This window comes from Podarcis muralis, chromosome 9 (genome assembly GCF_964188315.1).
Source record: "Podarcis muralis chromosome 9, rPodMur119.hap1.1, whole genome shotgun sequence".
Lineage (NCBI taxonomy): Eukaryota > Metazoa > Chordata > Lepidosauria > Squamata > Lacertidae > Podarcis > Podarcis muralis.
The window spans coordinates 15,388,962-15,416,825 of record NC_135663.1 but is presented as its reverse complement, the minus strand read 5'-3'; the positions used below and the strand labels follow the sequence as shown (position 1 = coordinate 15,416,825).

The window sequence follows — 27,864 nt, the reverse complement described above, 5'->3', positions numbered from 1 at the left end:
GAGACTGGCTTCAGCTGGGGAGGGCGGGATATAAATAAAATTTATTATTCTTATTATTATTAAAGTGGAATGGTGTGTGGACGGGCCCAGTATAAATCCACAATTTTTGTGTTGATGACATGTTGCAGAAAGTACCTGTTGCGTAAAACACCAGTTTGGAGGGATTCTTAGTCCTTTCCTCCAATCCTCTTTTTCCAAATCTGCTATTTGCTGCAGATGTGAAGCTTATACTGATGCTAATAACAGGTTTTTTCCCCGGGGGGACTGGAGTGTACAGGGAAAAGACTACTCTTCCCTTCGTGTGACACATTCCTGCTCCTACCCACCCATCTCTGAGGCTAATCTCCAAATGATTACACAAACTTAACATCACATGTAATTCGGCCCCACAGGTATTGTTTTTCAGTATTCACCATTTGGTGCTCGGAATGAGGAACGGAAGAACTAAAAGCTTACACTAAATTGAGCATCTTTTCAACTCCATGGCTTGAAATAAATGGGATTCGAAAGTGCTGTAATATTAGTTGGATTCTGCTCTTTACACTAGAGAGAGTGAGAGTCAACCTACAGATTCAGGGCGAAAAACACACACCATGTGACACAAGCCTCCTGAGACTCCGCCACCTCAGAATACAGAGGGGGGGCCTGTATGTCTGAGAGCTCCTCCTGTTAAAAGAAAAAGGGAAAAGCTTCCCTGCATATAGAATGGTAGCTTAGCGGGGAGAGAAAGGTCAGTCTAAATGCCTATCATGGAAAGGAAGCAATTATGCATGCAACCCCCGTCCCCCCCCCCATTTGCATTCTGAAGTGGTACAGTCTCAGAAGGACTGTACCGTAAGGTTCCTCCCACTCCATTATCGGTCTTCAGTGGATGCGATGCCTCCAACAGCACAGTGACAGATCGGCTAGCAAATATCCTCAACTTCTCTAGCATGATACGGCCTGGCTTGCTGCTCATTTAGCTTTTATTACTAAACTATTTGCCACACACTATGGAGCACATGGTATCTCCCTCTTGTTCCCTTCTGGCATGCTGTCATGTGGACACTGTAGATACCGTATTGGCCTGAATGTAAGCCATACTTTTTCTCCAAATTCTGACAGCGAAAAGTTAAAAGTGCGGCTTATATTTGAGACCTTCCCTTTCCCCCCAACAGCTCTGGGGAGGGCTGGGAGCAGCAGGGGGGCTGCGCGTCATTGCCCCACACTCCCGGGCTGTTCTCTTGGGGGGGGGGGGGAGCAAGGCCGCTTTGCCAGTGGCCTCCCCCCCCCCAGAGCAGCCCAGGGGCGTGTGGCAGCAGTGCGCAGCCCGCTTGCCACTCCCAAGCCTCCCCCGAGCCGCCAGAAAGAGGGGGAAGGCCGCCAGCAAAGCAGTGCGACCCCCCCCCCCCGGAAGCAGTCCGGGTATTGTCTTTATTTCTTTTCCCTCCTTCAATTTTAAAGGTGCAGCTTATTTGTGGGTGCGTCTTATATTCACGACAATACGGTAACTGGAGTTTTGTGGGTGGGTGAGCAGGCATGGAGTTGTCCAGTCTGTGGTTGTACTGGTGGAGGTGGGAGGAGGAAATGTTACCAACGTACACTGAAGGATATTTTTTTTGTTTCTCTCCACGGGAAGCGGAGGACAGGTGTGCGGGCTCCGTTGTGGACCTCAAAAATGAGAACTCCTTTGGGGCAAACTCCCAGCAAAATCCCAGTCTGAGACTTTTTCTCTGGCAACACACGGTGGAAATGAACGCCGTATTCTGTCAGCCTTTGGCAAATCTGCACAACGAGAAAGGAGGCACAGAAAGAGAGAAATGTTTGTGAGAAAAGTTAATTTGAGGACATTGACGAGTGTAAAAATGATATTGGCCTTACGATGAGATTCACCCTTTGTTTTCATTACTTATTTCACATAAAAACAAATGCGAACATACACCATTGTACATTAATCATGTTCAACAACAAAACTGTATGTATGTGTGTGTGACTTTAGTTCTACACCAATGAATGCATATTGAATCTGCAACAAATCACTTTAAATAGATAAATAAACACATATTTTAAACACATCTTATTTCTTGGCTGTTACTCTGAAAAGTAATTGCTATGGCTACCTCTGGCCAGCTGCAACCTACGTGTAAGACGTCACCAAAAATCAGAAAGGATTTTCCAAAACATATGATGTGGCTTTCCTATACTTCAGGAGTGTTTAACCTTTTCCAGCCTGAAGGCCACATTGCCTCATGGGCAATCTTCCAGGGCCACATGCCAGTTGTGGGCAGGACCAGAGGCAAAAGTGGGCGGAGCAACAGTTGTGACCCTTACCCTTGTACAGCAGGCTGTGTTTCTGCTAAACAAAAGCCAGAGGTTTATATGCGCACCTCTTTCCATCCAGGTGCAAAAGCTGCTGGCACCACTCAGGGACACACGTTCCAGTCACTCAAAAGCAAATCGAGGAAGGAGATGAGCAGGACCAGTATAGGGTGTGCTATGGGGAGCATTCAGCACGGGTGGCGCTGTGGGTTAAACCACAGAGCCTAGGATTTGCTCCCGTTGCTCAGTCCCTGCTCCTGCCCACCTAGCAGTTCGAAAGCACGTCAAAGTGCAAGTAGATAAATAGGTACCGCTCCGGCGGGAAGGTAAACGGTGTTTCCATGTGGTGCTCTGGTTCGCCAGAAGCAGCTTAGTCATGCTGGCCACATGACCCAGAAGCTGTACGCCGGCTCCCTTGGCCAATAAAGCGAGATGAACACCGCAACCCCAGAGTCGGTCACGACTGGACCTAATGGTCAGGGGTCCCTTTACCTTTACCTATGGGGAGCATTCTAAGGGCCAGACAGAAAGAGCTGGGGGCCACACTGAGCTCTCAGAGCCTGAGGTTCCCCAACCTCGTTACATACTTTTCTTTTCACCACTTGGGTTTCATCTGCTTGGAAACCTCTAATGAAAACGAGTGTGGTGGGCTCCACGCTTGACTCCTGTACTAACCTTCAGAAATTCAAGTTCTGCCTCTTTTTCAGAAGCACCTGCATAGTTGCTATGCAGTTTTGGCAATTCTTCTTTCACATTAGACAGGTCCAGATTTTCCAGCACTCTAGCTGGTAAATAGTGTTCCGTTCTGAAATAGGATAGGCCATGCACCTACGGAAAAAGAGGGAAAGAAAGGAAAAAGCGTAAGAGCAAGGTACGGATCCACAGGCAAGACCCAACCTGGGTGCAGGCTGGATGATGTGCCACCCTGGTAATGCCAGAATAGCAGTGGTGTGGATGATGAGGAACGCTGTGACACACCTCCCTAGTTGCTAGCAGCGATCCTATTCATAAAAACATTGACCGAGAAGCACAGAATCCAGCTGGAAAGAATGTGGCAAATGTAACCCCATTGACCCTCATGCATACCTTGACCCTCAGAAGACATAAGACCAGGTGCAGGAAACGTTGGCCTTCCAAAGGTTGCTGAACTACAACTCCCATCAGCCCCAGCAAGCATGGCAGTTGTAGAGTTCGGCAACCCCTGGAGAGATAAGGGTTCCTTGCCCTTGGCTCAAGACCTACGTGAAGATGACATATTGAAGTTACCTTTAAACCAGGCTTCCTCAAACTCGGCCCTCCAGATGTTTTGAGACTACAGTTCCCATCATCCCTGACCACTGGTCCTGCTAGCTAGGGATGATGGGAGTTGTAGGCCAAAAACACCTGGAGGGCAGAGGTTGAGTAAGCCTGCTTTAAACTGAAAGACAGGATATGCCACTGCAAAGTGAGAGAACTGCTAGTGGGCCAAAGAAATAAGAATGCCAAATAACTGGATGCTCCCAAGAGCCCTAAATAGAAGAGATTGACCACAGTACTTCCTCTAGCAGCAGAATCGTCCAACCCAGCTGTGCCTGAGCATCTGAGGTGATGGACTTGTTCAATCCAGGATGGAGATACAGCATGATTGCCCACCCTCAGATGGCATGTTGTGTTTCTGCTCGAACCCCTGCTCTGGGCTTGCCTCCCGACCATCCTATCAGCAACATCTGATTTGGGAAATGGTAGTCCTAGTAGTCGGATCTGGCCTCAAGTTTGTCCTCCTGTGACATCAACAGGAAACCCACCTCTGCCTTTAGCACCGAATTAAAGACCCAAAAAAGAATTGGATCACTTTGAGCCTTGAATGGAGAAGACACTGGCCCCAATTTGCATGCAAACCCTAAAGATCATTGCTTCCAAAACAACAGGGATTTTATCTCCCGGTTGGTGGGTCGTTTTCACAGAATGGAAGATGGCAGCAGGATCCCCAATGATGTGATCTATGGGGAGCTGGCTTCAGGCACTGGGTCTACTGGCGGACCAACTCTGCATCACAAGGATGTCTGTAAATGTGACATGAAGGCTGGCAACATCAAACCTGCCATGTGGGAGTCCCTTGCAGACGACCGCAGTGCCCGGAGACAGTCATTAATAATAATCATAATTTATTATTTATACCCCGCCCATCTGGCTGGCTTTCCCTAGCCACTCTGGGCGGCTTCCAACAGCATATTAAAATACAATAATCTATTAAACGTTAAAAGCTTTCCTAAACAGGGCTGCCTTCAGACGTCTTCTAAAAGTCTGATAGTTGTTTTTGACATCTAATGGGAGGGTGTTCCACAGGGCGGGTGCCACTGCTGAGAAGGCCCTCTGCCTGGTTCCCTGTAACTTGGCTTCTCGCAGTGAGGGAACCACCAGAAGGCCCTTGGCGCTGGACCTCAGTGTCCGGGCAGAACGATGGGGATGGAGATGCTCCTTCAGGTATACTGAACCAAGGCCGTTTAGGGCTTTATAGGTCAGCACCAACACTTTGAATTGTGCTCGGAAAGTCAGGTTGTGTATCCACAGCAGTGACCAGAGGAGGAATGACCGCTGGGAGGAGTGCGGAGAGAAAAAATGCCATGATGTTTCTGCATCAGCAAATCCGGATGCCTTCATCTGCCCCAGCTGCAACAAAACAGGTCTCTCCTTTATTGGTCTCTACAGCCACTGTAACTCTCCAACAGTTTGACTTCACCCCTGGGTGCAGTCTTTCACTGTCTCCCTAGACAGACGGGATGCCAACCATAGCAGGTCCCTTCCACATGCTTGACAGGATGGATGCAGCCAGCAGGCTAGCCACCCTTGCAACCAAACCATGGTTCAGCACTAGGTGCTAATGCAGCCAGCTCTAGTTTCTAGCTGCTAATCCTCCATTCTATGGCTAACAGACGGTTCATTCCTGAAAGCTTGTTTGCGTTCTTCCCCCTGCGCTTCAAAACAGCCGATCAACCGAACCAGTAAAAATCTGCATTTATATAGCCTTCTAGATTCTAAAACAACTGAGATGCATCGATCTACACAGCAGGCTCAAGAGCTGCAAAACAGAACCAGGAGGCTGCTCCCAAATGAAAGATGATCCTTACTTCAGCCTGGTAATCTCCATATTCTGCCTGGAGGGCCAACGAGGCCAGAAGCAAGGCTGTCTCCTCATCACAGTGCATCTTCTCCTCCAGGATATCTTTCCTTAACTGCAGGTAATACTGATGGCACGTCAAAGTATGCCTAGTGGAAGAAGAAAAAGGAGAAGGGGCACTTGAGCAGAGTCCTTTCTCTAACTCACATTTTAGAGTGTAACCTAACATTACCAGATTTTTTCAATGAATCCGGGGACACTTTTCAACATCCTACTAAATAGATGGATTTGGTCAGGGGACTGATTTGTAAATCCGGGGACTTGTCCCTGGAAAGCGGGAATGTCTGGTAACTTTAGCATAAGCAAGTTCATAGAACACAGCCAGAGAGATGTGCATGGAAGATGGTTAAGAAATGGGATAAGCCTTCACCAATATCACACACTGTTAGAATTTATTTGCATATCCCCTTTCAGCCAAAAAAGGGGTCCCAAGATCGCCAAAAGGAAAAGTGTGGATGGAAGAAGAAGAAGAATGGGGTGGGGTTTTTTGGGAAGATGTCTGTGCTTGAATTTGTTTTATGTGTGGAGATCAGTGTATGCCGATCAACGCACAGTCTTCTCTGTAAGGCTCCATTCTGATGATGATATCATCATCATCATCATCATCATTATTATTAATATGCCGCCTATCTGACTGGGTTGCCTCAGCCACTCTGGGCAGCTCCCAACAAAAAACAGTAAAAGGACAACACAATATCACACACTAAAAACTTCCCTGAACTGTACAGTAACAATACTGTATTTATTTATAAGCACACTTTTACACTGCCTTTTGGTTCTAAAGAAGACACCTCACCCACCACCGATGATTAAAAATCTCATTGCAATTCAAACAAGAGTGCATTTCTAAAAACCCAGATCTGCAACAGGCAATGTTAAATTGCACTGAACATGGATGGGGGCGCTATTCCAGTTTGAGGGCCCCTTTCCTTTCTAGGTATCCTTCTGGGGGCCGCTTGCCAGGGGTAGGCAGGGCCAGAAGCAAGAGTACATGGAACATCAGTGTTAATCTATGCGCACACCTTCTATCTTCCATCCAGGCAAGCAAGAATTCAAGGCTGCACCCTAGCCTGACAAGAGCACTCAAGCAAGGAATTAAATAGGGCTGGAGAGCGGTGGCTTGGAGAGAAGGGGGTGTGTGGCCTTGGGAGAGTCCCGAGGGCCAGACGAAAGGGTCTCAAGGGCCACATTCAGCCCCAGGACCTGAGGTGCCCCATCCCTGCACTAAACGTTTGTTGGAATGAAAGCATCTTAACCACCTGCTTAACAGATATCAGAGTCGGGTCCAGTGAGTTAGCTAACCAGGGTTCCCATCATCAAAAATGCTCTGCAGCACCACACATGTAGGCTCAACTCACACATAATGCTTCCAAGCCGCAACTTGTGAGGACTGCGAACAAATTTTGTGTTCATGCCATCTCTTTGTGAGCTCACTTTGCCACTTCCATGTTTGGGCAAAGCACAGCAGCAAATTATGGCTGGTGCATGGAAGGCATAAGGAACCTCAGGCCTTGGGGGGGTCAAGTGCAGCCCTCCAGGCCTCGCTATACGGCCCTCAAAACTCTCCCCAGGCCACACCCCTAGCTTTGCATTCTGAGTACCATATTTCTCGCTCTATAAGACGCACCAGACGACAAGACCTTTGGAGGAGGAAAACAAGAAAAAAAATATTCTGAATCTCAGAAGCCAGAACAGCAAGAGGGATCGCTGCGCAGCAAAAGCAGCGATCCCTCTTGCTGTTCTGGCTTCTGGGATAGCTGCACAGCCTGCATTCACTCCATAAAATACACACACATTTCCCCTTACTTTTTAGGAGGGAAAAAGTGAGCCTTATAGAGCAAAAAATACGGTATTTTTGCGCAGCTGAAATGTGCCCTAGGACTCTGACAACCTCTCTTGCCTATTTTGATGGGAGGATAGAGAGGGGCGTGCAGAAACCAGCCTACTGTAGGAAATTTAAGATCTGAAAACATTCTCAAGATTTAAATCAATGTTATAATTATTATAATTTGTAGCCAAGCCATTGCACATCAAACATTATTGTTTCTAAGGGAAAGGAACGAAATAGAAGTTGTTCTGCCCGTTTCTGCCTCTGGCCCTGCCCACCATTGGGAAGCTGAAAAGAGTTTCTCCAGCCTTCATGTTCGACCTCAAAGCCAGAATGGCAAATCAAGATCTGAAACCGATTTTCAATTCTTGGTTTGGAGGGCGGTTTGGATGTAACAGGAAACCATGGTTTGCCTGGGCGAGGGGTGCAAGGTTTTCAGAGAGAGCAGATGCACTTAGAAGCACACTGGATCCCTCAGGAGAATGCATGCATAGCAGTGTGGGTCACACTCACTGTATCAAGCTAATATCATCCACAAAGAACTTAATGCGGAAGAACAGAGTGAAGTTGATGGCGTTCTTGCTCTTTTTCTTTGGTTCTTCTTTCCAGCCTTCAGGAGCTATTTTAGTCAGTTTCAACTCGGGGTCGATGAAGAAAAACTCATTTTCTGTCATCAAAAAAAGAATAAGAAAAAGGAGGAAACCCCAAAATAATTAATAAGGAATTATTCTCACTGGCAGTTGTTCCTTTTACAGAACTCGCATTGGGTTTACACAATTTCTGAATGGTCATTGAATAAAATATATGAATGAAGCCTGCATTTTACAGGCTTTCTTTGGGCTGTGTTCGCCTGGAATAAGCACCCGCAGCCCATTCAGAATTGAACTCTGCCTTCCCGTCTATCAGCTGTCATCACTATCAGCTGATTGACAGGTGGGCGTGGTGTGGGGGAAAAGGCTTCAAGAGGCCAAACTGATCCTCTGGCAGGCCAAGACTGTCTTTTGGGGGTTGGAGGTTCTCCACCCTTTGACCTAGATCATCTGGGAAAATTTTTACTTGTGGCATCACACCTTACAGAAATTGTCCCCCCTGAACCTGTTTGTCTTGGTAACATCAGCACATGGATTGAGCTGTATCAGAAAAAAATGTGCAGGAGAAAATTAGCCCCTGCCTTTGCACTATGGTCTCAACTGAGATCAGCGGCTGTTACTGGAATCTTTTAGAGTAGAGGTTTTCAACCTTTTTGAGTCCATGGCTCCCTTAACCAATTACACTCTTTCTGAGGCACCCCTCTGGGGCTCAGGAGCCCAATTATGTCACCCCTTGCCTGCAGAGCTGGCAGCCTCTCACCCTTTTCCTAACACCCTCCCTTATGGAGTGTTCCCCCAGCCTCCTCTCCCCTCTCCTTGCGAGTCTTCTGGGCAGCAGCAGCTGCTGCCGCCGTCCCTAATCTCTTGAGCTACACAGCCCCAAAAAGAGGTGCCATTCACCTGGAGATTTTGTAGCCAGGGCTGCTGCAATAAACAGCTGTGCAAGCCTTTGGGAGGCAGAGACATGAGAGGGCATCAGAGGAGGGAGGGAAGGGAAGAGGGACAGAGGCCAGTGTTGTCCATGGCACCCCTGACCATCATTCAAGGCACCCCAAAGTGCCACAGCACACTGGTTGAAAACCACTGTTTTAGGGGGAGGCTAAGATGCTCTTAGGGGATGTGGGTGGTGCTGTGGGTTAAACCACAGAGCCTAGGGCTTGCCGATCAGAAGGTTGGCAGTTTGAATCCCTGCGACGGGGTGAGCTCCCGTTGCTCGGTCCCTGCTCCTGCCAACCTAGCAGTTCGAAAGCACGTCAAAGTGCAAGTAGATAAATAGGTACCGCTCTGGCGGGAAGGTAAACGGCGTTTCCATGCGCTGCTCTGGTTTGCCAGAAGCGGCTTCGTCATGCTGGCCACATGACCCGGAAGCTGTACGCTGGCTCCCTCGGCCAATAGAGCGAGATGAGCGCACAACCCCCTGAGTCGTCCGCGACTGGTCCCTTTACCTTTACCTTTAAGATGCATAGCTGGCAACATTTTCCTTTTTTTAAGGGAAATTCCCTTATTCCGAATAGGATTCCTTGCAAGAAAAGGGAAAAGCTGACAGCTATGTTAAGAGGCTCTTACTCATGTACTTTATAATGTGTAGTTTGGCTCTGAGATAATACAGAAATTCCATTTGTGATTATTGGTCTGTGGTTGCTCATTCGCACATGCAAGTCACCACTTGCTGCTGCTGTCATCAAGTGATGAGTGCACACATGTATTACACGCCCCCCCCTTCAGTGAAATAATGCCCTTACCTTTTAAAGTGGCTAAGCCAAACAAATGATGCTCCACTAAGCCAATATGGGCCACTACCATATCAAACACGTCTTTGCATACTGTCTTGGTGTCGCAAGTCAGCTCCAGCCTCTGCCCACTTAAAAGCATAACATTTACTTTCCGGCGATTGTCTTCATTCTTCCCTTTCTTGTTCTGTGTTTCATGAAACAAATTGCAAAGGACTGTGTATTCTTGGGTGCCAAAACAGAAGAGGACATTTTACGGTAGACTAAGCAATTCAACATGTTTTGGTGAATTGGCTTCTGGTTTAAATGGTTTCTACACATTAGTTAAATAAATAAACAAATATGTCAATATAGTTAAGTGTTATTTTTGTTTTTAACTTACCAAGATTGACTTTGGCAGGTCCAAGGAGGTGAATGGATCAACAGTAGTTTTCACAAACTCAGGACCAAAGAAATTCTACAAAACACAGAATTTATTATTAGTAAATTGTAATTTTCTTTTTAAAGAAAGAGGCATTAACAAGGCAAAACTAAAGACTTGGTAGCAGAGATACCAGCAGCTATTTGGAAATATGCGAGGATTGCAAATTTGAGAATTTATGTATCTGACAAAGCTTTCTGTTTGTCTCCAAGTTGCCACAAATGCTTACGTAGAGAACCAACAGCCTGGCTGAGCTACCTTAACATCCCAGTGGTGTTTCAAACCATCTACCTTCGAGGAAGCATTTTCACATTGACCTGTCTGCCATGTAAAACCCAGGCAGAGGATTCCATTGGGCTGTCTGCCATGGAAAGCCTGGGCATTGCAGAGGACTCCAAGGCACGATGTAAGGTATACAGCTCAGTTCACACACAGCACTGCCCAGACTTTTCGTGCTCACCACCACTCTGTGCGAACTTAGCAGTACATCCTTGGAACACACCCAATGTTCCTCTTTATGGTGGAGTATCAGTAGTAAGTTGCTTTAAATTGTTTTTAAAGTTGCGTTTTAATGCTCTAACTCGCCCTGGGACCTCAGGGTAAAGGGCAGGCAGTCAATAAATAAGTAAATAATAGGAGCAGGCAAGTTGTATTTCAGATAAGCTTGTCTGTCATTAAAGGTAAAGGTAAAGGTACCCCTGCCCGTACGGGCCAGTCTTGACAGACTCTGGGGTTGTGCGCCCATCTCACTTAAGAGGCCAGCGCTGTCCGGAGACACTTCTGGGTCACGTGGCCAGCGTGACAAAGCTCCATCTGGCGAGCCAGCCAGTAAGCGGTCCCTATTTATCTACTTGCACCTGGGGGTGCTTTCGAACTGCTAGGTTGGCAGGCGCTGGGACCGAGCAACGGGAGCGCACCCCGTCGCGGGGATTCGAACCGCCGACCTTTCGATCGGCAAGCCCTAGGCACTGAAGCTTTTACCCACAGCGCCACCCGCGTCCCTTGTCTGTCATTGTGTTGTTTAGTCGTTTAGTCGTGTCCGACTCTTTGTGACCCCATGGACCAGAGCACGCCAGGCACCTCTGTCCTCCACTACCTCCCGCAGTTTGGTCAAACTCATGCTGGTAACCTCGAAAACACTATCCAACCATCTCGTCCTCTGTCGCCCCCTTCTCCTTGTGCCCTCCATCTTTCCCAGCATCAGGGTCTTCTCCAGCGAGTCTTCTCTTCTCATGAGGTGGCCAAAGTACTGGAGCCTCAGCTTCACGATCTGTCCTTCCAGTGAGCACTCAGGGCTGATTTCCTTAAGAATGGATGTGTTTGATCTTCTTGCAGTCCATGGGACTCTCAAGAGTCTTCTCCAGCACCATAATTCAAAAGCATCAATTCTTCGGCGATCAGCCTTCTTTATGGTCCAGCTCTCACTTCCATACATCACTACTGGGAAAACCATGGCTTTAACTATACGGACCTTTGTTGGCAAGGTGATGTCTCTACTTCTCAAGATGCTGTCTAGGCCTGTCATTGCCCTTCTCCCAAGAAGCAGGCGTCTTTTAATTTCGTGGCTGCTGTCACCATCTGCAGTGATCATGGAGCCCAAGAAAGTAAAATCTCTCACTGCCTCCATTTCTTCCCCTTCTATTTGCCAGGAGGTGATGGGACCAGTGGCCATGATCTTCGTTTTTTTGATGTTGAGCTTCAGACCATATTTTGCGCTCTCCTCTTTCACCCTCATTAAAAGGTTCTTTAATTCCTCCCCACTTTCTGCCATCAAGGTGTCATTACTGATCTCCTAATTGTGGAATTACTGGTAAGGTGTGTTTATTTTGGGGGGGGGGAATCGAGGCTTGAAAACCATATGCAGTCATGCATCTAATATACCAGGAAGTCATTTAGACTGTGCTCTCAGGATCCTTTGCATTGTCTCACGAGTTGCCTTGGAAGGAACTTGAATCAACAGCTGCAACAGGCAGTAGGCAGCCTGGAGACATTCTAGGAAAACACTGACTAAATGGCTCTCCCCATTTCTCAACACGCCGGTGTCAAAAAAACCAGACACGGTAGTCCCAACCCATTTGCTTAATCACCTCCATTGCTGTTGGGACACGCAGGCCTCCCAGTAAGAATCTAAGGAATGCCTGTATGAATTAGATTTTTTTTACAGACAAACTTTAAGAGAACATAAGGTCACCAACCACCAACACATTTTCTTAAAGAAGCGTATGTTCTCTTAAATGTGAAGCACTTATGCAAACACATCTAATTCAAAGAATGGAGAGAGTATAAGCATGAGCACTGGAGACGTGGTTACTGAAAAAGGCCACTGAAGACTGAGCTGCTGTCCATGCAAGCAAACAATCACTTTGTAGCTCAACCTGAAGTCAAAACAAGTGGTGAAATGGAAGTCTCTCTGTGTGCATTTTTAGTGACTTTGGACAAAGCAGGAGGAGAAATACTGGTACTCTGTAGCCAGAGATTTGTACTTAATACAGTGGTACCTCGGGTTAAGTACTTAATTCGTTCCGGAGGTCCATTCTTAACCTGAAACTGTTCTTAACCAGAAGACCACTTTAACTAATGGGGCCTCCTGCTGCTGCCGCGCTGCCGGAGAACGATTTCTGTTCTCACCCTGAAGCAAAGTTCTTAACCCACGGTACTATTTCTGGGTTAGCAGAGTCTGTAACCTATAGCGTATGTAACCCGAGATACCACTGTAATAATAATAATAATAATAATAATAATAATAATAATAATAATAATAATAATAATGTTTATATACTGCCCTTCATCATAAGATCTCAGGGCAGTGCACAGTATTAAATACAAGATAGAAACAGAAGTAAATAATTAAAACAAAACAGTGACTTATGCGCCTGATGTTCCCTCAACAGTACAGATGCCTAAACATTACCCTTAGTTTCCTTTGGGTCATGGCTGTTTCCAATGCAATTTCTCTCAGGGGGTCCCTTGTCATGTCAAGCACCGGCGACCTCACCACTTCTCCAGGGTAGAGACTTAGTCGAGACTGACGGAGAGCCATTTTCGCCTGCAGCTGCATCATCTCCTCCTCTTGGCGCTTTAGCATTACTTCTTGGCTCACCAGGTTGCCTTCAAGTGGCGCTTCGTACTGTCTATTGATGAGGAAGAAGAAGTGGGGGAGGAAAGTTGATTGGCCACGAAGAAACACACTTATCAGGCATGCTAGGAACATAAGAGCAGCTTGATCAGGCCAAAGGCTCATTTGGCCCAGCATCCTGTTCTCCCAGTGGCCAACCAGAAGCCCATGGGCAGCCTGTATGTAGGACCTGAACGCAACAGCACTCTCCCTACTTGTGACTCCTAACAACAGGCATTCAGAGGCATCTCGGCTCCATTACTGGAGGCAGGACACAGCCATGAGGGCTGGTAGCCACTGATAAGTTTTATCCTCCATGAATTTGTCTAATGCTCTTTGAAAGCCATCCAAGTTGGTGGCCACCATGACTTTTTGCAGGAGCAAATCCCATAGTTTAATGATGCAATGTTTGAAGAAATGCTTCACTTTGTTTGCCCTGAATCTTCTAAAATTCAGCACCAAAGATGCATTTTTAAAAATGCACATTTTAGGATAAAATATTTAGAAATGTGTACGTTTTTAAGCACAGAGATAAAATGAATACAGTGGTACCTCTGGTTACGTATTTAATTCATTCCGGAGGTCCATTCTTGACCTGAAACTGTTCTGAACCTGAAGCACCACTTTAGCTAATGGGGCCTCCCGCCGCCGCCGCCTGCGATTTCTGTTCTCATCCTGAAGCAAAGTTCTTAACTAGAGGTACTATTTCTGGGTTAGAGGAGTCTGTAACCTGAAGTGTATATAACCTGAAGCATATATAACCCGAGGCACCACTGTACTTAATTGTGAATCCACAATAGGTATTTATCTTATGTACCCGGAAGCTGTACGCTGGCTCCCAAGGCCAATAAAGCGAGATGAGCGCCGCAACCCCAGAGTCGGTCACGACTGGACCTAATGGTCAGGGGTCCCTTTACCCTTTACCTTACATATTTATCATAAATAAATAGGTAAGTACATTTTTAAATATGAACTTTCGTTTAGGTCTTCATACAGGAAAACACACACATGCATGCACAAACACAGAGAGATGAACTTGTAAAGAGACGCATGCAAAATTCAAATGGACTAGAAACGGACTAATCCGTCCACCCTTAGTAACTACGACACATGCGGCCAACTGTGGCTCCTGACACATTTGTCAATAACTTGTTCATTTGCTCCAAAGCGCTCAAGGTGGTGTACGTGGTTCTTTTCCTCCCCATTTTATCCTCACAACAACTCTGTGAGGTAGGCTAGTTCGAGAGATGGTGGCTGGCCCAAGGTCATCCAGTGAGTTTCACGGCTGAGCAGGGATTAGAAACTTGGCCTCTTATAGGTCCTCGCCCAACATGCCAACCACTATGTCAGTGCATAAAATCATCACAGATGGCTACACCCAGACGGCATATAAATTATTACACCAAGATACCTTCTGTGTAGGAATCTCGTAACACATGAAGCAGTCTCTCAGTATTAAGAACAAAGCACCCACTGTGAAGAAACCCCCACTTTCAACTTTCTTCCATAACAATACCATCTATGGCCTCAAGGTCAGACCTAAATTTATAATGCTACCTCTGAACTTTTTGGCTTAGCTTCCGAAGTCAGACCATAGGAATTACTTATTAACTTAGCGCTGGTAGGATTACCAGTCAACTGGAAAATGGGATTGTGGTGAAGGTAAGAGCTGCAGCAACGCCTCACCTGCTGAACTTGCAGAGGCACTGCTGCGCATTAGGATGAAGGGAGGGAAGCCAGGGTCAAGGAAGGAGGGAAGCGAGCAGAACTGAAAATTCAACCTATCGTAATAAAACTGAAGTGACCATATCCCGCAATGGGGCTGAGGAAGAATGCTTCTGCCCCTTTAGGAGCACTGAAGAAGACAGAAGTTTCACAGGTCCAGCCTCTCCCACCACAGCACTGTTATCATAGGGAACCACCAGAGCTGAAAACAGCGCTGCTGCTTGTGGAACAGGCATATTCTGAGCAGAAGCTCTCAAACCACACAGAGATACTGTGTGCTGAATCCATTATTTCTTTCCCTCACTGGTTGGCCCCATAACAGACTGACGCTAAGAAGAGAGACACAACCCAAACATATTTTAGACTGACAGCAGTAAAAACACTGGCTTAAGTATCAAATGTTTCTGTTCATTTTCTCTGCCTTATAACTAGACTTCTTCCAGTTCGGAGAACTCCTTCAAAAATATACTAAGGTAAGGGGGTGCAGCTAATCCAGGCATAGTGATAATATCTTCAAAGGGTTGTAACTGGAAGGGGGGGGGATCATTTCAGATGCTCAAAGGCATTAAAAAAAGGCAGAACTGGCCATCGGTTGTAGTCATCCTGAACTTGAACGGCAAAGAAATGATTAAGAACTGGAGGAAAGGTTGCAGTCAATAGGACTTTTTCCTGTGGGTGGATAAAGAAGGGTGGGGCTGTTTTACAACAAAATAGGGCGCAGCAGCTTGCTTTAAAAAGAAAAAGTATTACAGCTTCACTTGAAAGCTGTTTTTGTTGGTACTGAAATTTCAACAGGTAGATTATTATAAATATGTTAAAATGGTTTCTCCTCTGAAAAGTGATCACAGTGCTGGAGGAATCAGAAAACATGTTTTGACACTGTCATCCTTAAGGGAATGCCCATGTCCATGCCTGCTGCACTGAAATTGACAACAATGTGGTCCTCCTTGCCCCCGATGATCATTTATGTCCCAGCTGCAGTTCTTATAGTTTCACATAGCTTCATCAGTCACCACCTGCCTCTGTACCTCCTCCCGAATCAATTTATCGGAGGGACAGTAAACCACTGCACTCTTCAAAAGGATTCATTGCTGTGCTTCTTCTTGAGTACAGGCACACAGTAGGGAAAAGAACAGCAGCTCACTTGTTGAATCCCAAGGAAACATGTCCCTTGGCATATTGGCCCAAGACAGTGCAAGGGGTGATGCTCAACAGCAAGCACCTCTTTAATGAGCACATTAATAAATTGAGCTCCAATAAGTTAAGAGGTATATGGATTGTTATGTTTGCTTCAGGTTGAGCGTTTTCAGGTTGCATCCCGTGGCGACCCGGAAGTACCAGAATGGGTTACTTCTGGGTTTCGCCACTCGCGCATACGCGCAAAATGAGGTCACGCGCATGCGCAGAAGCAGCAAATTGTGACCAGCGCGTGCGCAGACGCAGGTTGCGTTCTTTTCAGGTTGTGAACGGGCCTCCGGAAGAGATCCCGTTTGCAACCAGAGGTACCACTGTATTTGTGAAATGTTCAGATTTACAAAAAATCATATATATATTTGGCATGCACACATGCCAAGATTTTACCGCCACTGGAGTTTGGCTCTCTCCAGTTTCCAATTCAAGACTCAAGTGCAAGACTGGTTCCTGATGTCTACATGGATTTCAAGTGAGACCGATTTCACTATGAAGCAGTGGAAAGGATCACTGCATGCAGAAAGTCCCAGGTTCAACCCCCCAGCATCTCCAACCTGTCAAAACCCCAGCCTGTATTGCCAATTGAAAGTATTGCTCCTGCCAGTATTTGAAAGGCACCAGGTTGGATATCCCTGCTGTAAACAATACTAAGCTAGATGGACCAATGGTCTGACTTGGTATATGGCAGCCTTGTGTACTCAGGTGATGACCTTCGGTCATTTGCTTTAGTGTCTCCAATCCTACACATCCTCTGACTTTTCTGGGAGGTGACCCAAGGCGACACCTACATGCTCACAAATTTCCAGACACATATTTCTTTCCTGTAAGTGGGAAGATAAGTTTCTTAACCCCCCCCATTTTTTTTATTTAAACAGTTGCAGAAAAGTTCATGTACGCCCACACGTTTCTTGGGGAATTAGTCAGAAATAATTCTGCCTCAAAGTTTACCTCAAACAGATGAAACCTTGAACTGTTCCAAGTTTGGGCAAAGGTGGGATATCAGACTATAAATCATTGGGCAAGGGAAGAAATTCACTCATTTCAAATTCACTAAGACAAAATGGATGGTGCTCAACTAAATTTTACTCAGAATAAACACACCGTAATTCATGGACCTAATGTCGCCATGTTCGTTAATTTGAATGGATCTATGCTGAATGAAACTTAGTTGACTGTGACCCATTAGTCCAGATATAATGAGGTCACTCAATAAACCATGGTTTGAGTTTGAAAGGCCGATGAGCTTCTGAACTATACTCTCCAGCCACCTCCTCACATGGTTGACTTTGGTAGAGACTCCATGATCTCTTAAATCACAGTAACCCATGATAAACAAACTAGAAAAGTGAGGTTCAAGGCCCTGTCATGAAGGATGGGAGAGAATTTAGTTTGGCCTGCACTTTCAAGTGAGCCAACCCTAATCTGCACCTCTTGGATTACTGCTTGGATTCCGCACTTCTCTGAATTTTGCAATAAGAGTTCTCACGTCAAAAAATGTACCAAAATGTATGTTTTAGAAAAACATACAGTGACAAAAAGTACTCCTTTTCATACCATTGTATTTTTATTTTTTAAAAAACCCCACGTATTAGTGCAGAAATGGGATGGAACAGACTTACAAACGAAGCTATGTGAAATTCACCTGAATTGGAAATCCATCCATTCTCCCTACAAAACCAAAATGACAAACCAGGAAACTAAGAAACCAGGAATTTCCCTCTACAACCGGGTGCATGAGAGGAGGGTGTGGGCAGGAAGGTGACTGCTTACTCATGGTCAAACTATCTGGGCTTACTTCTGAACTAGGCCTGGAGATTCTGTATGGTTTTTGTTGAAACTTAAGATTGCTCCATTCTTCTCACAGTAAGTACTTCTTCATACAACACATATTTAAACTATGGCATTCACTCCCACATGATCCAGTGGCATGTGGCTCGGATGGCTTCAAAAGAGGATTAGGAAAATTCATGGAGAATAAGGCTACCGATGGCTACTAACCACAATGGCTATGTTCTACCTTCACTACTGAAGGAAGTAAGGTAAAGGTAAAGGGACCCCTGACCATTCGGTCCAGTCGTGGACGACTCTGGGGTTGCGGCTCTCATCTTGCTCTCTAGGCTGAGGGAGCCGCCGTTTGTCGGCAGACAGCTTCCGGGTCATGTGGCCAGCATGACTAAGCTGCTTCTGGCGAAGCAGAGCAGCACACGGAAACGGCGTTTACCTTCCCACCGGAGTGGTACCTATTTATCTACTTGCACTTTGACGTGCTTTTGAACTGCTAGGTTGGCAAAAGCAGGAACCGAACAACGGGAGCTCACCCCGTCGCGGGGATTCAAACCGCCGACCTTCTGATCGGCAACTGAAGGAAGTCTATGCCTCTAAATGCCAGCTGCTGAGAGTCAGCAGTAGGAATGGTGATATTGTGCTTACCTCCTGCTCTTGGACTTTCCACAAGCATCTGTTCGAGCGGCCACTGTGAGAACAAGATGGCTGACTACATGGGCCATTGCCTGATCCAGCAGACTCTTAAGACTCTCATGCGTTTTTTTTACCTCAGCCTTTGTCCATGTATTCGACCTGATGAAGATAGATCATCTGCTCCTGGGGAAGGGCCACTGGAGTCATCTCTCAATGCTTCAAACCTTCTCACTGGCACATGAAAAAGAAACAAGACAAAAAAAATATGCCTTAAGTTTGTGCAGGAAATCTTACTGCAGCATCAAAAATTTCACTGGATGAAGGTGTCCACTTTTCAAGGAGGTAGTACATCCATGTTACATCTACAGAGGCATGGTAATATTGGAAACTGGCATCAGTCATATTTTTAAGAGATTGCCATTACTCTGTGGTTACCATGTGGTTACCTTTGGGATTTGGAACATTTGGGCTTTGGGAACTACAGGACCTAAGCAGGTAGTTCAATGTCATCAAGCTACAATTAACAGAAAAACCTTGACAGCTGAACTGGAATAAAGCCAGTTTGCATTGCAGATTAAAGCACCCTTTTGCAACAAATATTCCTCCCTTGTTTTTTTGCAGTTCAGAAAGTGATTCACTAAAAAGGGTTGCATGACCATCAACTGATGGGATAATGTATAACCTCTGCACAAAAAATCAGGAGGAAAGCACATTGTCATTTAACTTTTTCACATCGAATCAGAAATTCTCAACAAAGAGCAGACATTGTGAAACCTCAACTGTGGGCAAGCAAATCAGAACGAATGCTCAATAAACAAGTTGTCTGAGGGAGGCCCTTCTTGTCTCTTCTCTCTCTTTTTCTGCTGTTTATTTCCCCGTGCAGCCTACCTAGTACTTTCCCCATAACCAATGATGTGGAAGGAACAGAGACAATACAGTGGTACCTCGGGTTAAGAACTTAATTTGTTCCAGAGGTCTGTTCTTAACCTGAAACTGTTCTTAACCTGAAGCACCACTTTAGCTAACGGGGCCTCCTGTTGCTGCCGCGCCACCGGAGCACGATTTCTGTTCTTATCCTGAAGCAAAGTTCTTAACCTGAAGCACTATTTCTGGGTTAGCAGAGTCTGTAACCTGAAGCGTATGTAACCCAAGGTACTACTGTAGTATTAAATCAATGGTTTGCAATGAGGTGGAAGGAGCTTCAACACTAAATATGATGTTGACACCTTTGGTGATAAAAGCAGTGACGCTTTTGCTCAAGTCACAGCCCATTAGTTGAAGAACCCAACTACACGCCATTTTTTGGCCTTCATATAGCTCTTACCTTGCCTGAAATCTGCCTCTGAAGAAATGAACGATGGGGTCTCACTTTCTGTGCTGTATATGTCACTGTGGTACGATTTGTATCTCTGCACATGCTCTGAAAGATTTTTTGAAGAAACACAGAAGGGTATGAACAGTCAACAGGGATATGGCACCCATTATACATCATATGACCATGGCACATGCTTTATAAGATGTGGGGGGAAATGCTGGCCATCGATGTGCTGTTGTGGAACTTGTCGCCACAGAAAATTGTCGAGGCACAAACGGTTCTGCAAAACATTATCTTAATTCTGCAGTCCAATTTACCCAATTTACCAGAACAGAGTAAACAGGCTTATGAAAAAGAAGTCGTCACTAGATGATGCTCAAAATCTTTCTTTAAATCTCCCCTGTTCAAGATATGGCATTTCCTCTGGCCATGGTTAAGGCTCCCCCAGTTCAGAAACTAAGTTTAAAAACATGGTATGTGTACTAGAATTTGGGAATTCCCTTTAAGGTAGTTAGCAGCAGTCAGACATGATGTAGAATAGGGGGCAGCAAGGTTTACCTTGCCTGGGCTGGTTCACTCCAGCAATTTCCGGCGTCTGTGCAAACATGATTTCCGGAATCTGCACAGATGCGATTTTTGGCATCTGAGCATACACAGACGTGAATTCCAGCACCGCGGAAGCAGGTCCCTGAGCCGTGCTGCACCGGTTTAGCACAGCGTACAGGGATTCGCCAAGTGGGCGGCTCGTGGGCCAGTTAAATGACCCCCATGGGCCACTTGTGGCCCATGGGCCTTAGGTTGACTACCCCTGTTGTAGAACCATAATCAAGCTTGAGAGGGGTGGAGCCTGGGGAAGGATGAACTCCTTCAGCCTGCTCCCAAATTGCTCTGCCATGGTTAGCATCAACGCAGGCCCCAAATGTCATTAATTATAATTGATGCATTGACTGAAGAAGATGAGACATGAACTCAGAGGAAAGCATTTGCTATATCCATCAAGCAGTCAATGACGATTATTAACAGAATACAGATAAGGTGTTGTTTCAGTAAATATCGAAAACGTACTCTCAGTGGCCTTCTCTAAAAAGGTCTAGTAAAACAAATCAAGTTAAGATAGGTCTATTGTTCTAATGGCCTTCTTGTGAGCACCTATAGGCCTCTGGTTGACCATTATAGGAAACAGAATGTGGACCTGATCCAGTAGGACTCTTTTATGCTCAAGTAAATCTTGACAATGGCGTATAGGTTTACACTTCTTTCTGTTGTAGAAATAAGCTTGTAGTATGGCGACAAAGAATGAACAACACCAATCATTATATCGAACACAACAGAGTGTACACTGACATCTTCCTTCTGTTGCTATGTTTATCCTTTATTATTGCGTCTAGGGTGGAGCTTAGTAACATGTAGGACATCTCAACCTTTCCTCAGCTGGTATGGATCTACCTTGAATTAGAATTTCTTAGGATCAAGTTAAAACTAGCAAATGCTCACTGAATCTGTGAATTAAACCTACAGAGTGTTTTTAGCTGGCCAGGACTGACATAGACCAAGTAATGCGGCTGGAAAATCAATGTGTGTGCCAATCTATACTGAATTTGCGCTTGCTCTGCCTGGTTGTCATTATCAGGAAAGCACGTGCTCCCAGAACGAAACAACCTCGGCTCAAAACTAACAGAACACATCACTTATTGAAGGCAATGGATGTAAGCTCCAAAGTCGTAATATGGACAAGAGCTCAGTGCCGCCAAACATCAAGAGCAAAAGCAGAAATAACAAGGCCTACGTTTAATAAGGTTCAAATGATCTGTGCAGAAGTTCTCAAAAACATGATGTTATACAAATCACCAGCACTGCAAGTGTGTATATGTGTAAGGAAAAAAGATAATTAAAACAAGCAATACCAAAGGGGCGGGAGGGAATTGTTCTTAAAAAATAGGAATAACCCAAGCCTGTTAAATAACTAAAGCAGTCTGTGCCTCAGTTCTCTAAAACCTGTTTTTAGTTTTTGAGATGCCACAAGTTCTGCTTTGTTGCATTTATGCTGGTTTCCTCCACACACCCACATCCCGCCCCATGTTTTATGGTTTCATGCTTTACTTTGGATTTTGTTTGCTTCTTTGCTTCTTTATTTTTAACTGCTAGAATAACTTTATGCTATGGGGTTGGCATACAAACACCATAAATACATAAACAAAACAAGGTAAATGTTTTTGTGAAACAGTTGTTCATATCTGTATAATGATTATTAATAATTTTGCTAATAAATGTTTGAGGTTTCCCACTCCACCCCATCTTTTTAAATAATCAGTGGCAGGAATTTTGGATCTAAATTAAGATTGGGAACAAGTAGCTGACTGGGCCTGATGAGAAGTGGAGTCCAACAACATCTGGAGAGAGACATATTGGCTACCCTACTGTTCTAGATTTATTTTTTTTAAAGGAGAGGTTTAAAAAGATCAGTTACCTTCCCTGCTCCCCCTCCCCATGTTGGTCAAAATATATAATGACATTAGCTAAAGCTTTTTTTAAGAAACCATAACATTGAAGTTCCTGGCCAGTATCATTTAGAAATCCTAATATTTGGAGCTAGGAGTGGCTTGCCCTGAAAGCCAATCTCCTCATGTTCTATCAAACCCATTCTGTCCCTGAAACAACAGTAGTCTGCGTCGCCAACTTCCACAGTCAGCAAAATACAATTAACCCAGTTCAAAAGACCACACTAACCACAAAAAAATATGCTTGGACCACTGCTAGATTTATGACTGTATTTAAAGGAAAGGGATCGTGTGTCTCTTAACCAGTAACCATTGCATACTGTGCCATACTTGCTCATGCATGAAAAACCCATGTTAAACTCATGGAGCAAAGCACTCCCCCTTCAAAACGACACAGAACAGAAACTTATTGGGAGAAATGGTAGTCACTCTATTTTACGCAGGAAATAACACAGCTACAGCTCAAGCAGTAGTAGTTGAAACATGTGCCCCTGTTCTACAGATACCCTCACTGCAACACCGCAATCTTAACCACATGTGCAACTTTTACTTGAAGAAAATGCAATTTTTGGTGGTGAGCAAGCATCACAAAGACTGAGGAGAAGAAAATATGTTAGAATGGCATCCGATTTCAAACATGCTATACTGACAAATTCCAGATGTTGAGAATCATTGGTCTACCCCATTCCCCAACTGGTGTTTTCTCGTGGGTGTATTCTGCAATGCTTTCTTGACTCAGTAATAGTGCATTCGCGGTGGACTTATTCTGCTTTATTAGTTGTTCTGTGATGCTTCCCCAATGCTGGGGCTGTCTGGAAGGGCTATAGAGCATGGGTAGGCAAACTAAGGCCTGGCCTGGGGGCCAGATCTGGCCCAATCGCCTTCTCAATCCAGCCCACGGGCGGTCTGGGAATCAGCGTGTTTTTACATGAGTAGAATGTGTCCTTTTATTTAAAATGCATCTCTGGGTTATTTGTGTGGCCTGCCTGGTGTTTTTACATGAGTATAATGTGTGCTTTTATTTAAAATGCATCTCTGGGTTATTTGTGGGGCATAGGAATTCATTCAATTTTCTCTCTCAAAATATAGTCCGGCCTCCCACAAGGTCTGAGGGACAGTGGACTGGCCCCCTGCTGAAAATGTTTGCTGACCCTTGTAGAGCAACAAAAGTGGAACACACACACACATACAGTGCTGCCCCGCAAGACGAATGCCTCGCAAGATGAAAAACTCGCTAGAAAAAAGGGTTTTCCGTTTTTTGAGTCGTTCCGCAAGACGAATTTCCCTATGGGCTTGCTTCGCAAGACGAAACGTCTTGCAAGTTTTTGCGAGTTTGTTTCCTTTTTCTTAAAGCCGCTAAGCCGTTAATAGCCGCTAAGCCACTAAGAGCCGCTAAGCCGCTAATAGCCGTGCTTCGCAAGACGAAAAAACCGCAAGACGAAGAGACTCGCGGAACGGATTAATTTCGTCTTGCGAGGCACCACTGTATATAGGGCGGGACCATTTTAGGAATGTCCAATTGACGCATGATCGCTGGCATACAGGTCCTTTTGGACCCGGAAGAAGGCAGAACAAGGGAGGAAGGGGTGGGGTGGGGTGAGGTGGAATGGGGCACACACATACCCTCTTCACCCCCAAACAAAATGGCCGCCGCCTATACACACACATCTTAAACATGAGAAGTTATGGAATTTCAGCAGAAAGTTATGGGATATGCACTGATTGAAAATGAAGCAGCGTGACCACCCTAAAACATTTGCAGCCCAAACATGATGAAAGCAGAATCTCATTTGATTGCCCTGATAGCATCATGAGTACAATAAAAAGGACGTCTAGAAGGGCCGTTGTAAGTTCATTTTGAAAGTTCATTAGTTACAAATGAATGTGCGCCAGCCGCAAACAAATATTAAGCAGGGCTGGCAAGCTTCAAAGCTTTTAGCTTTGTTTACTAAACAAGAGTACAAAAAACATGCTCAAACGGACCGCTCTCTAGGAGATCAGGAAATTTTCTAATCAAAACCGAAAGTTTTGCAATATAAATTATCCTATGTAACTTAGCCCAGTTTCTATAGGCAACTTTTGCAATTCTTAATTTCCTGGAAAAGAATCAAGTTAAGTCGCACAAACTGTTGAGGGTGTTGATAAGAAGGAAGAAGCTTCTCAAATCATAAGCTTGCCTCCACAGAATGTACTAAGATTCCAAAATTATCAGCTGCCTGTGTGTGTGACAGCTGATTGTTAATTTTAATATTTCAGAACGGAAGCAGTATCCTGTGGGGTAGTTATTATATGAACAATTGCCATCTCGGCTCCTCCCCTTCCAAAACATTCCTTAAAGAGGTCATTCTACCTGTTTGTTATAAAACACCCCTTGTGTAACAGAACCAAAGTGTTGCACCTAAATGTGTATACTCTTTCTTCCTTTTGTATCCTAAGTCTCTTAGATTATAAAATATTATTTTTTCTCAGGTGTGAGAAACCTCCAGTCCACAGGTTGAATTCAGCCTTCAGGTCTCCCTACCCTATCTGACCAGAAAGACTATCTCCAAGCCGCACCCCATACTGGTTTTGCTTCAGGCTCCTCCTTGGCCATTTCCCCCTGGCTGGGATGTGTCCAGGAACTGTGAAAATCCTTCTTGTTCGCTTGCCTTGATGAAGGGTGGATAATTCTGCAGGATAATTCTGGGAGTGTTTTGGGGAAACAGATGTGACCATGTGCTTTCGGTATTACAAACACTCCAGTTAGTAGGAATGATAATACTCTTCCCCTCTTGGTTTTTCCCTTTGCAAGTATGGTACTACAGGCAACCTGCTTTTCATGCGACTGATGTGTGCACAATCGCACACATGTGCACGAAGCCAAACTGGAAGTTACCTGGAAACATCATAAGAGACGTCACTGAAAGGGTAGGGTGGAACGGGGTATTTTGGCTGCGTGCAATGGCACGGAACACAACTCGCATGCAAATCGGGAGTTTGGATTTGAGTTTGGATTTGATATCCTGCTTTATCACTACCCTAAGGAGTCTCAAAGCGGCTAACAATCTCCTTTTCCCTTCCTCCCCCACAACAAATACTCTGTGAGGTGAGTGAGGCTGAGAGACTTCAGAGAACTGTGACTAGCCCAAGGTCACCCAGCAGCTGCATGTGGAGGAGCAGGGAATCAAACCCGGTTCACCAGATTACGAGTCTACCACTCTTAACCACTACACCACACTGGCTCTCTGTGTACACAACAGCCACACATTTCATTGTTGCCTGTGTACACAACAATCACACATTTCATTGAAGCTGAAATACAGGAAGAGGTTGGATTTTTCGCTCCACAAACAGTGCGGGCACAAGAATAATAGGAGAGGGAAAAGAGGTGATCTTGGACTGGCAGGAATAAGCCTAAGATGGACCATGACTCATACTTATGTGTTACCACACCACTTCTTTCAAACAACTGAACACAGATTATTTCAGCAACTCTTAAAACAACCAGTGGCCTAGCTCCATAGTGCAGGTGGGAGATTGGTAACTGTGGCTTCCCTAAGGCCCCCTAACGAGCTAATGACTTGGTTGAGATTTGAATCAGGGACTTCCTGGCTTATGGCATTTCCACACACAAAGCTTAAGCTGCCAAAATTGCCTCATAATGTGAAACCTAAAATGGCTAAGCGCAGTGTTCTTCAACCTTGGGTCCCCAGGGATTGTTGGATGACATCATTCCCAGCTGGCTTAGCCAATGGTTCCAGATGATTCGAGTTGTAGTCCAACATCATCTGGGGATCCAGGTTTGAAGAAGACTGGGCTCAAATACAAACAGAAACGGAAAATGTCTCTCTTCCTCTGGTCTGCACTAACAAGGAAGCAAATGTGAGCAAAACTACAGAGGGAAAGACTCCATATTTAAGGTCACAACTACATCAAGACATTTAAAACACTCTTATACCAACTTTTAAGTGTTATAGCTTCCCCCAAAGAATCCTTACAACCCTCAGAACCTATAACAGACTACAGTTCCCAGGAAGAGTTTATCAATTCAATCATTCTTCCCAAGGAACCTCTGAGAATTATAGCTCTGGGGTGGGAATAAGGATCTCCCAACACTCAGCACCCCCAACAAACCACAGTCCCAAAGGTTCTTTGGGGGAAAGCCATGATTGCTTAAAGCGGCTTGAGACTGCTTCAAAAGTGCGGGTGGAGCTTCAAATGTGCATGGCACAAGATTCACTGACCTTCAACATTCATGGCTCCTCTCAGCAACTGCAACTTCTTCTGCCTCTCTTTGATCCTGTCAAAGGCACTTGATAAGGCTGCTGATGTTGACGTCTCTGGCACATAGCGCCCCTGATCTAGTTTTTGAGGGCCAAATATATCGAGGGCTATGCTCCCGTCAGAGTATCTGCCCTCCTTGTTTCTCGTAGCTGCTGAAGTCCGTACTGGGATTGTCCCTGCGTGATGATAGTGTTTGCGGGAATCCCCAGCATGGTCTTTCTCGGCAACTTTGTCAGCTGAGCAGAGCAGATCTGAGGAGGAAGCCCAGACTTTCCGCTTGGGGCCAGCATCCGCTTTCCTTTCCAAGTCACTAGCTCTACACCGGTAAGGGCAGCCGGCATCCATGTCATCTTCACGGCCAGAATTGTAATCGGAGGAAGCGCCCTGGCAAAAGTCTTCCTCGCCTTGAAGACCTCTGAGAGACAAGAACCCCATGGACTTACTAAGCCTTTTGCTAAGCATGGTCTGTTCAAAGAACGGAGCTGGGAGGACTTCTGGGCCATCAGCCACTAAGCTTCTCCCTGGAACAAGAAGAATCCATCTTGGATATGTACAGCTTTTTCCGCTTTTCAACAAACAACGACGCTTTAATTGGTTTTTGAAAGGTTGGACAGAGTAACAACGAAATGTTTTCTTTACAAGGCAAGTGTGACAGCTTTATATAATGTATGAATTCAATGGAAAGAAATGGCAATATTATATTTTGCATTTATTTTCTGCAGAAGTAGACTTAAAACATAGCTTCATGGGCAGCAGATAAGAGTTTGACATACAGTGGTACCTCGGGTTACAGATGCTTTAGGTTACAGACTCCACTAACCCAGAAATAATACCTTGGGTTAAGAACTTTGCTTCAGGATGAGAACAGAAATCGCGTAGCGGCAGCGTGGCGGCAGCAGGAGGCCCCATTAGCTAAAGTGGTGCTTCAGGTTAAGAACAGACCTCCAGAATGAATTAAGTTCTTAACCCGAGGTACCACTGTATCTGCCATTTTTCTCAAGACGATGAAGCGGTAGTGAACAGGGAGCAAAAGTTAACCTCTGCCTTGATAAATCTCGTAAATCTGTCCTCTGCCATTAAAACTGGGACTTAGCAGCCCAGCTACCCACCTCCAGGAATCCTACAGGTATTAGCATGAAATGTATGTCTGCTTAAAAAACAACACAACTATGGTGCAATGTACCCCACAGGGGCTCATGCAGTATGATGGACACTTTGGTTGCATATATAAGTTGCCATATTCTGAATAGCAGAAACAGGTGTGTTCTCTCAGAAAGAACTAAATTGCCTCGAATATGCCACAACGAAAATTGTA

At 45.3% G+C, this 27,864-nt stretch overlaps 1 protein-coding gene across 6 annotated transcripts in view; it reads right to left on the bottom strand.

The window, feature by feature from the left end:
* PTPN13 (protein tyrosine phosphatase non-receptor type 13) overlaps window positions 1-27,864 on the bottom strand; it is a 159,397-nt gene that overhangs the window by 49,405 nt on the left and 82,128 nt on the right. For 5 of the 6 annotated variants that reach the window (XM_077933806.1, XM_077933803.1, XM_077933805.1 and 2 more), the window contains 10 exons: window positions 26,510-27,070; window positions 19,798-19,893; window positions 18,608-18,704; window positions 12,936-13,155; window positions 9,986-10,060; window positions 9,616-9,790; window positions 7,797-7,950; window positions 5,406-5,544; window positions 2,974-3,126; window positions 1,582-1,764 (listed from right to left, as the gene is read on the bottom strand). In XM_077933806.1, coding sequence (XP_077789932.1) covers window positions 1,582-1,764; window positions 2,974-3,126; window positions 5,406-5,544; window positions 7,797-7,950; window positions 9,616-9,790; window positions 9,986-10,060; window positions 12,936-13,155; window positions 18,608-18,704; window positions 19,798-19,893; window positions 26,510-27,070 — 1,853 coding nt within the window. The remainder of the gene's footprint in view (window positions 1-1,581; window positions 1,765-2,973; window positions 3,127-5,405; window positions 5,545-7,796; window positions 7,951-9,615; window positions 9,791-9,985; window positions 10,061-12,935; window positions 13,156-18,607; window positions 18,705-19,797; window positions 19,894-26,509; window positions 27,071-27,864) is intronic. The other variant, XM_077933808.1, reaches the window with a different exon arrangement.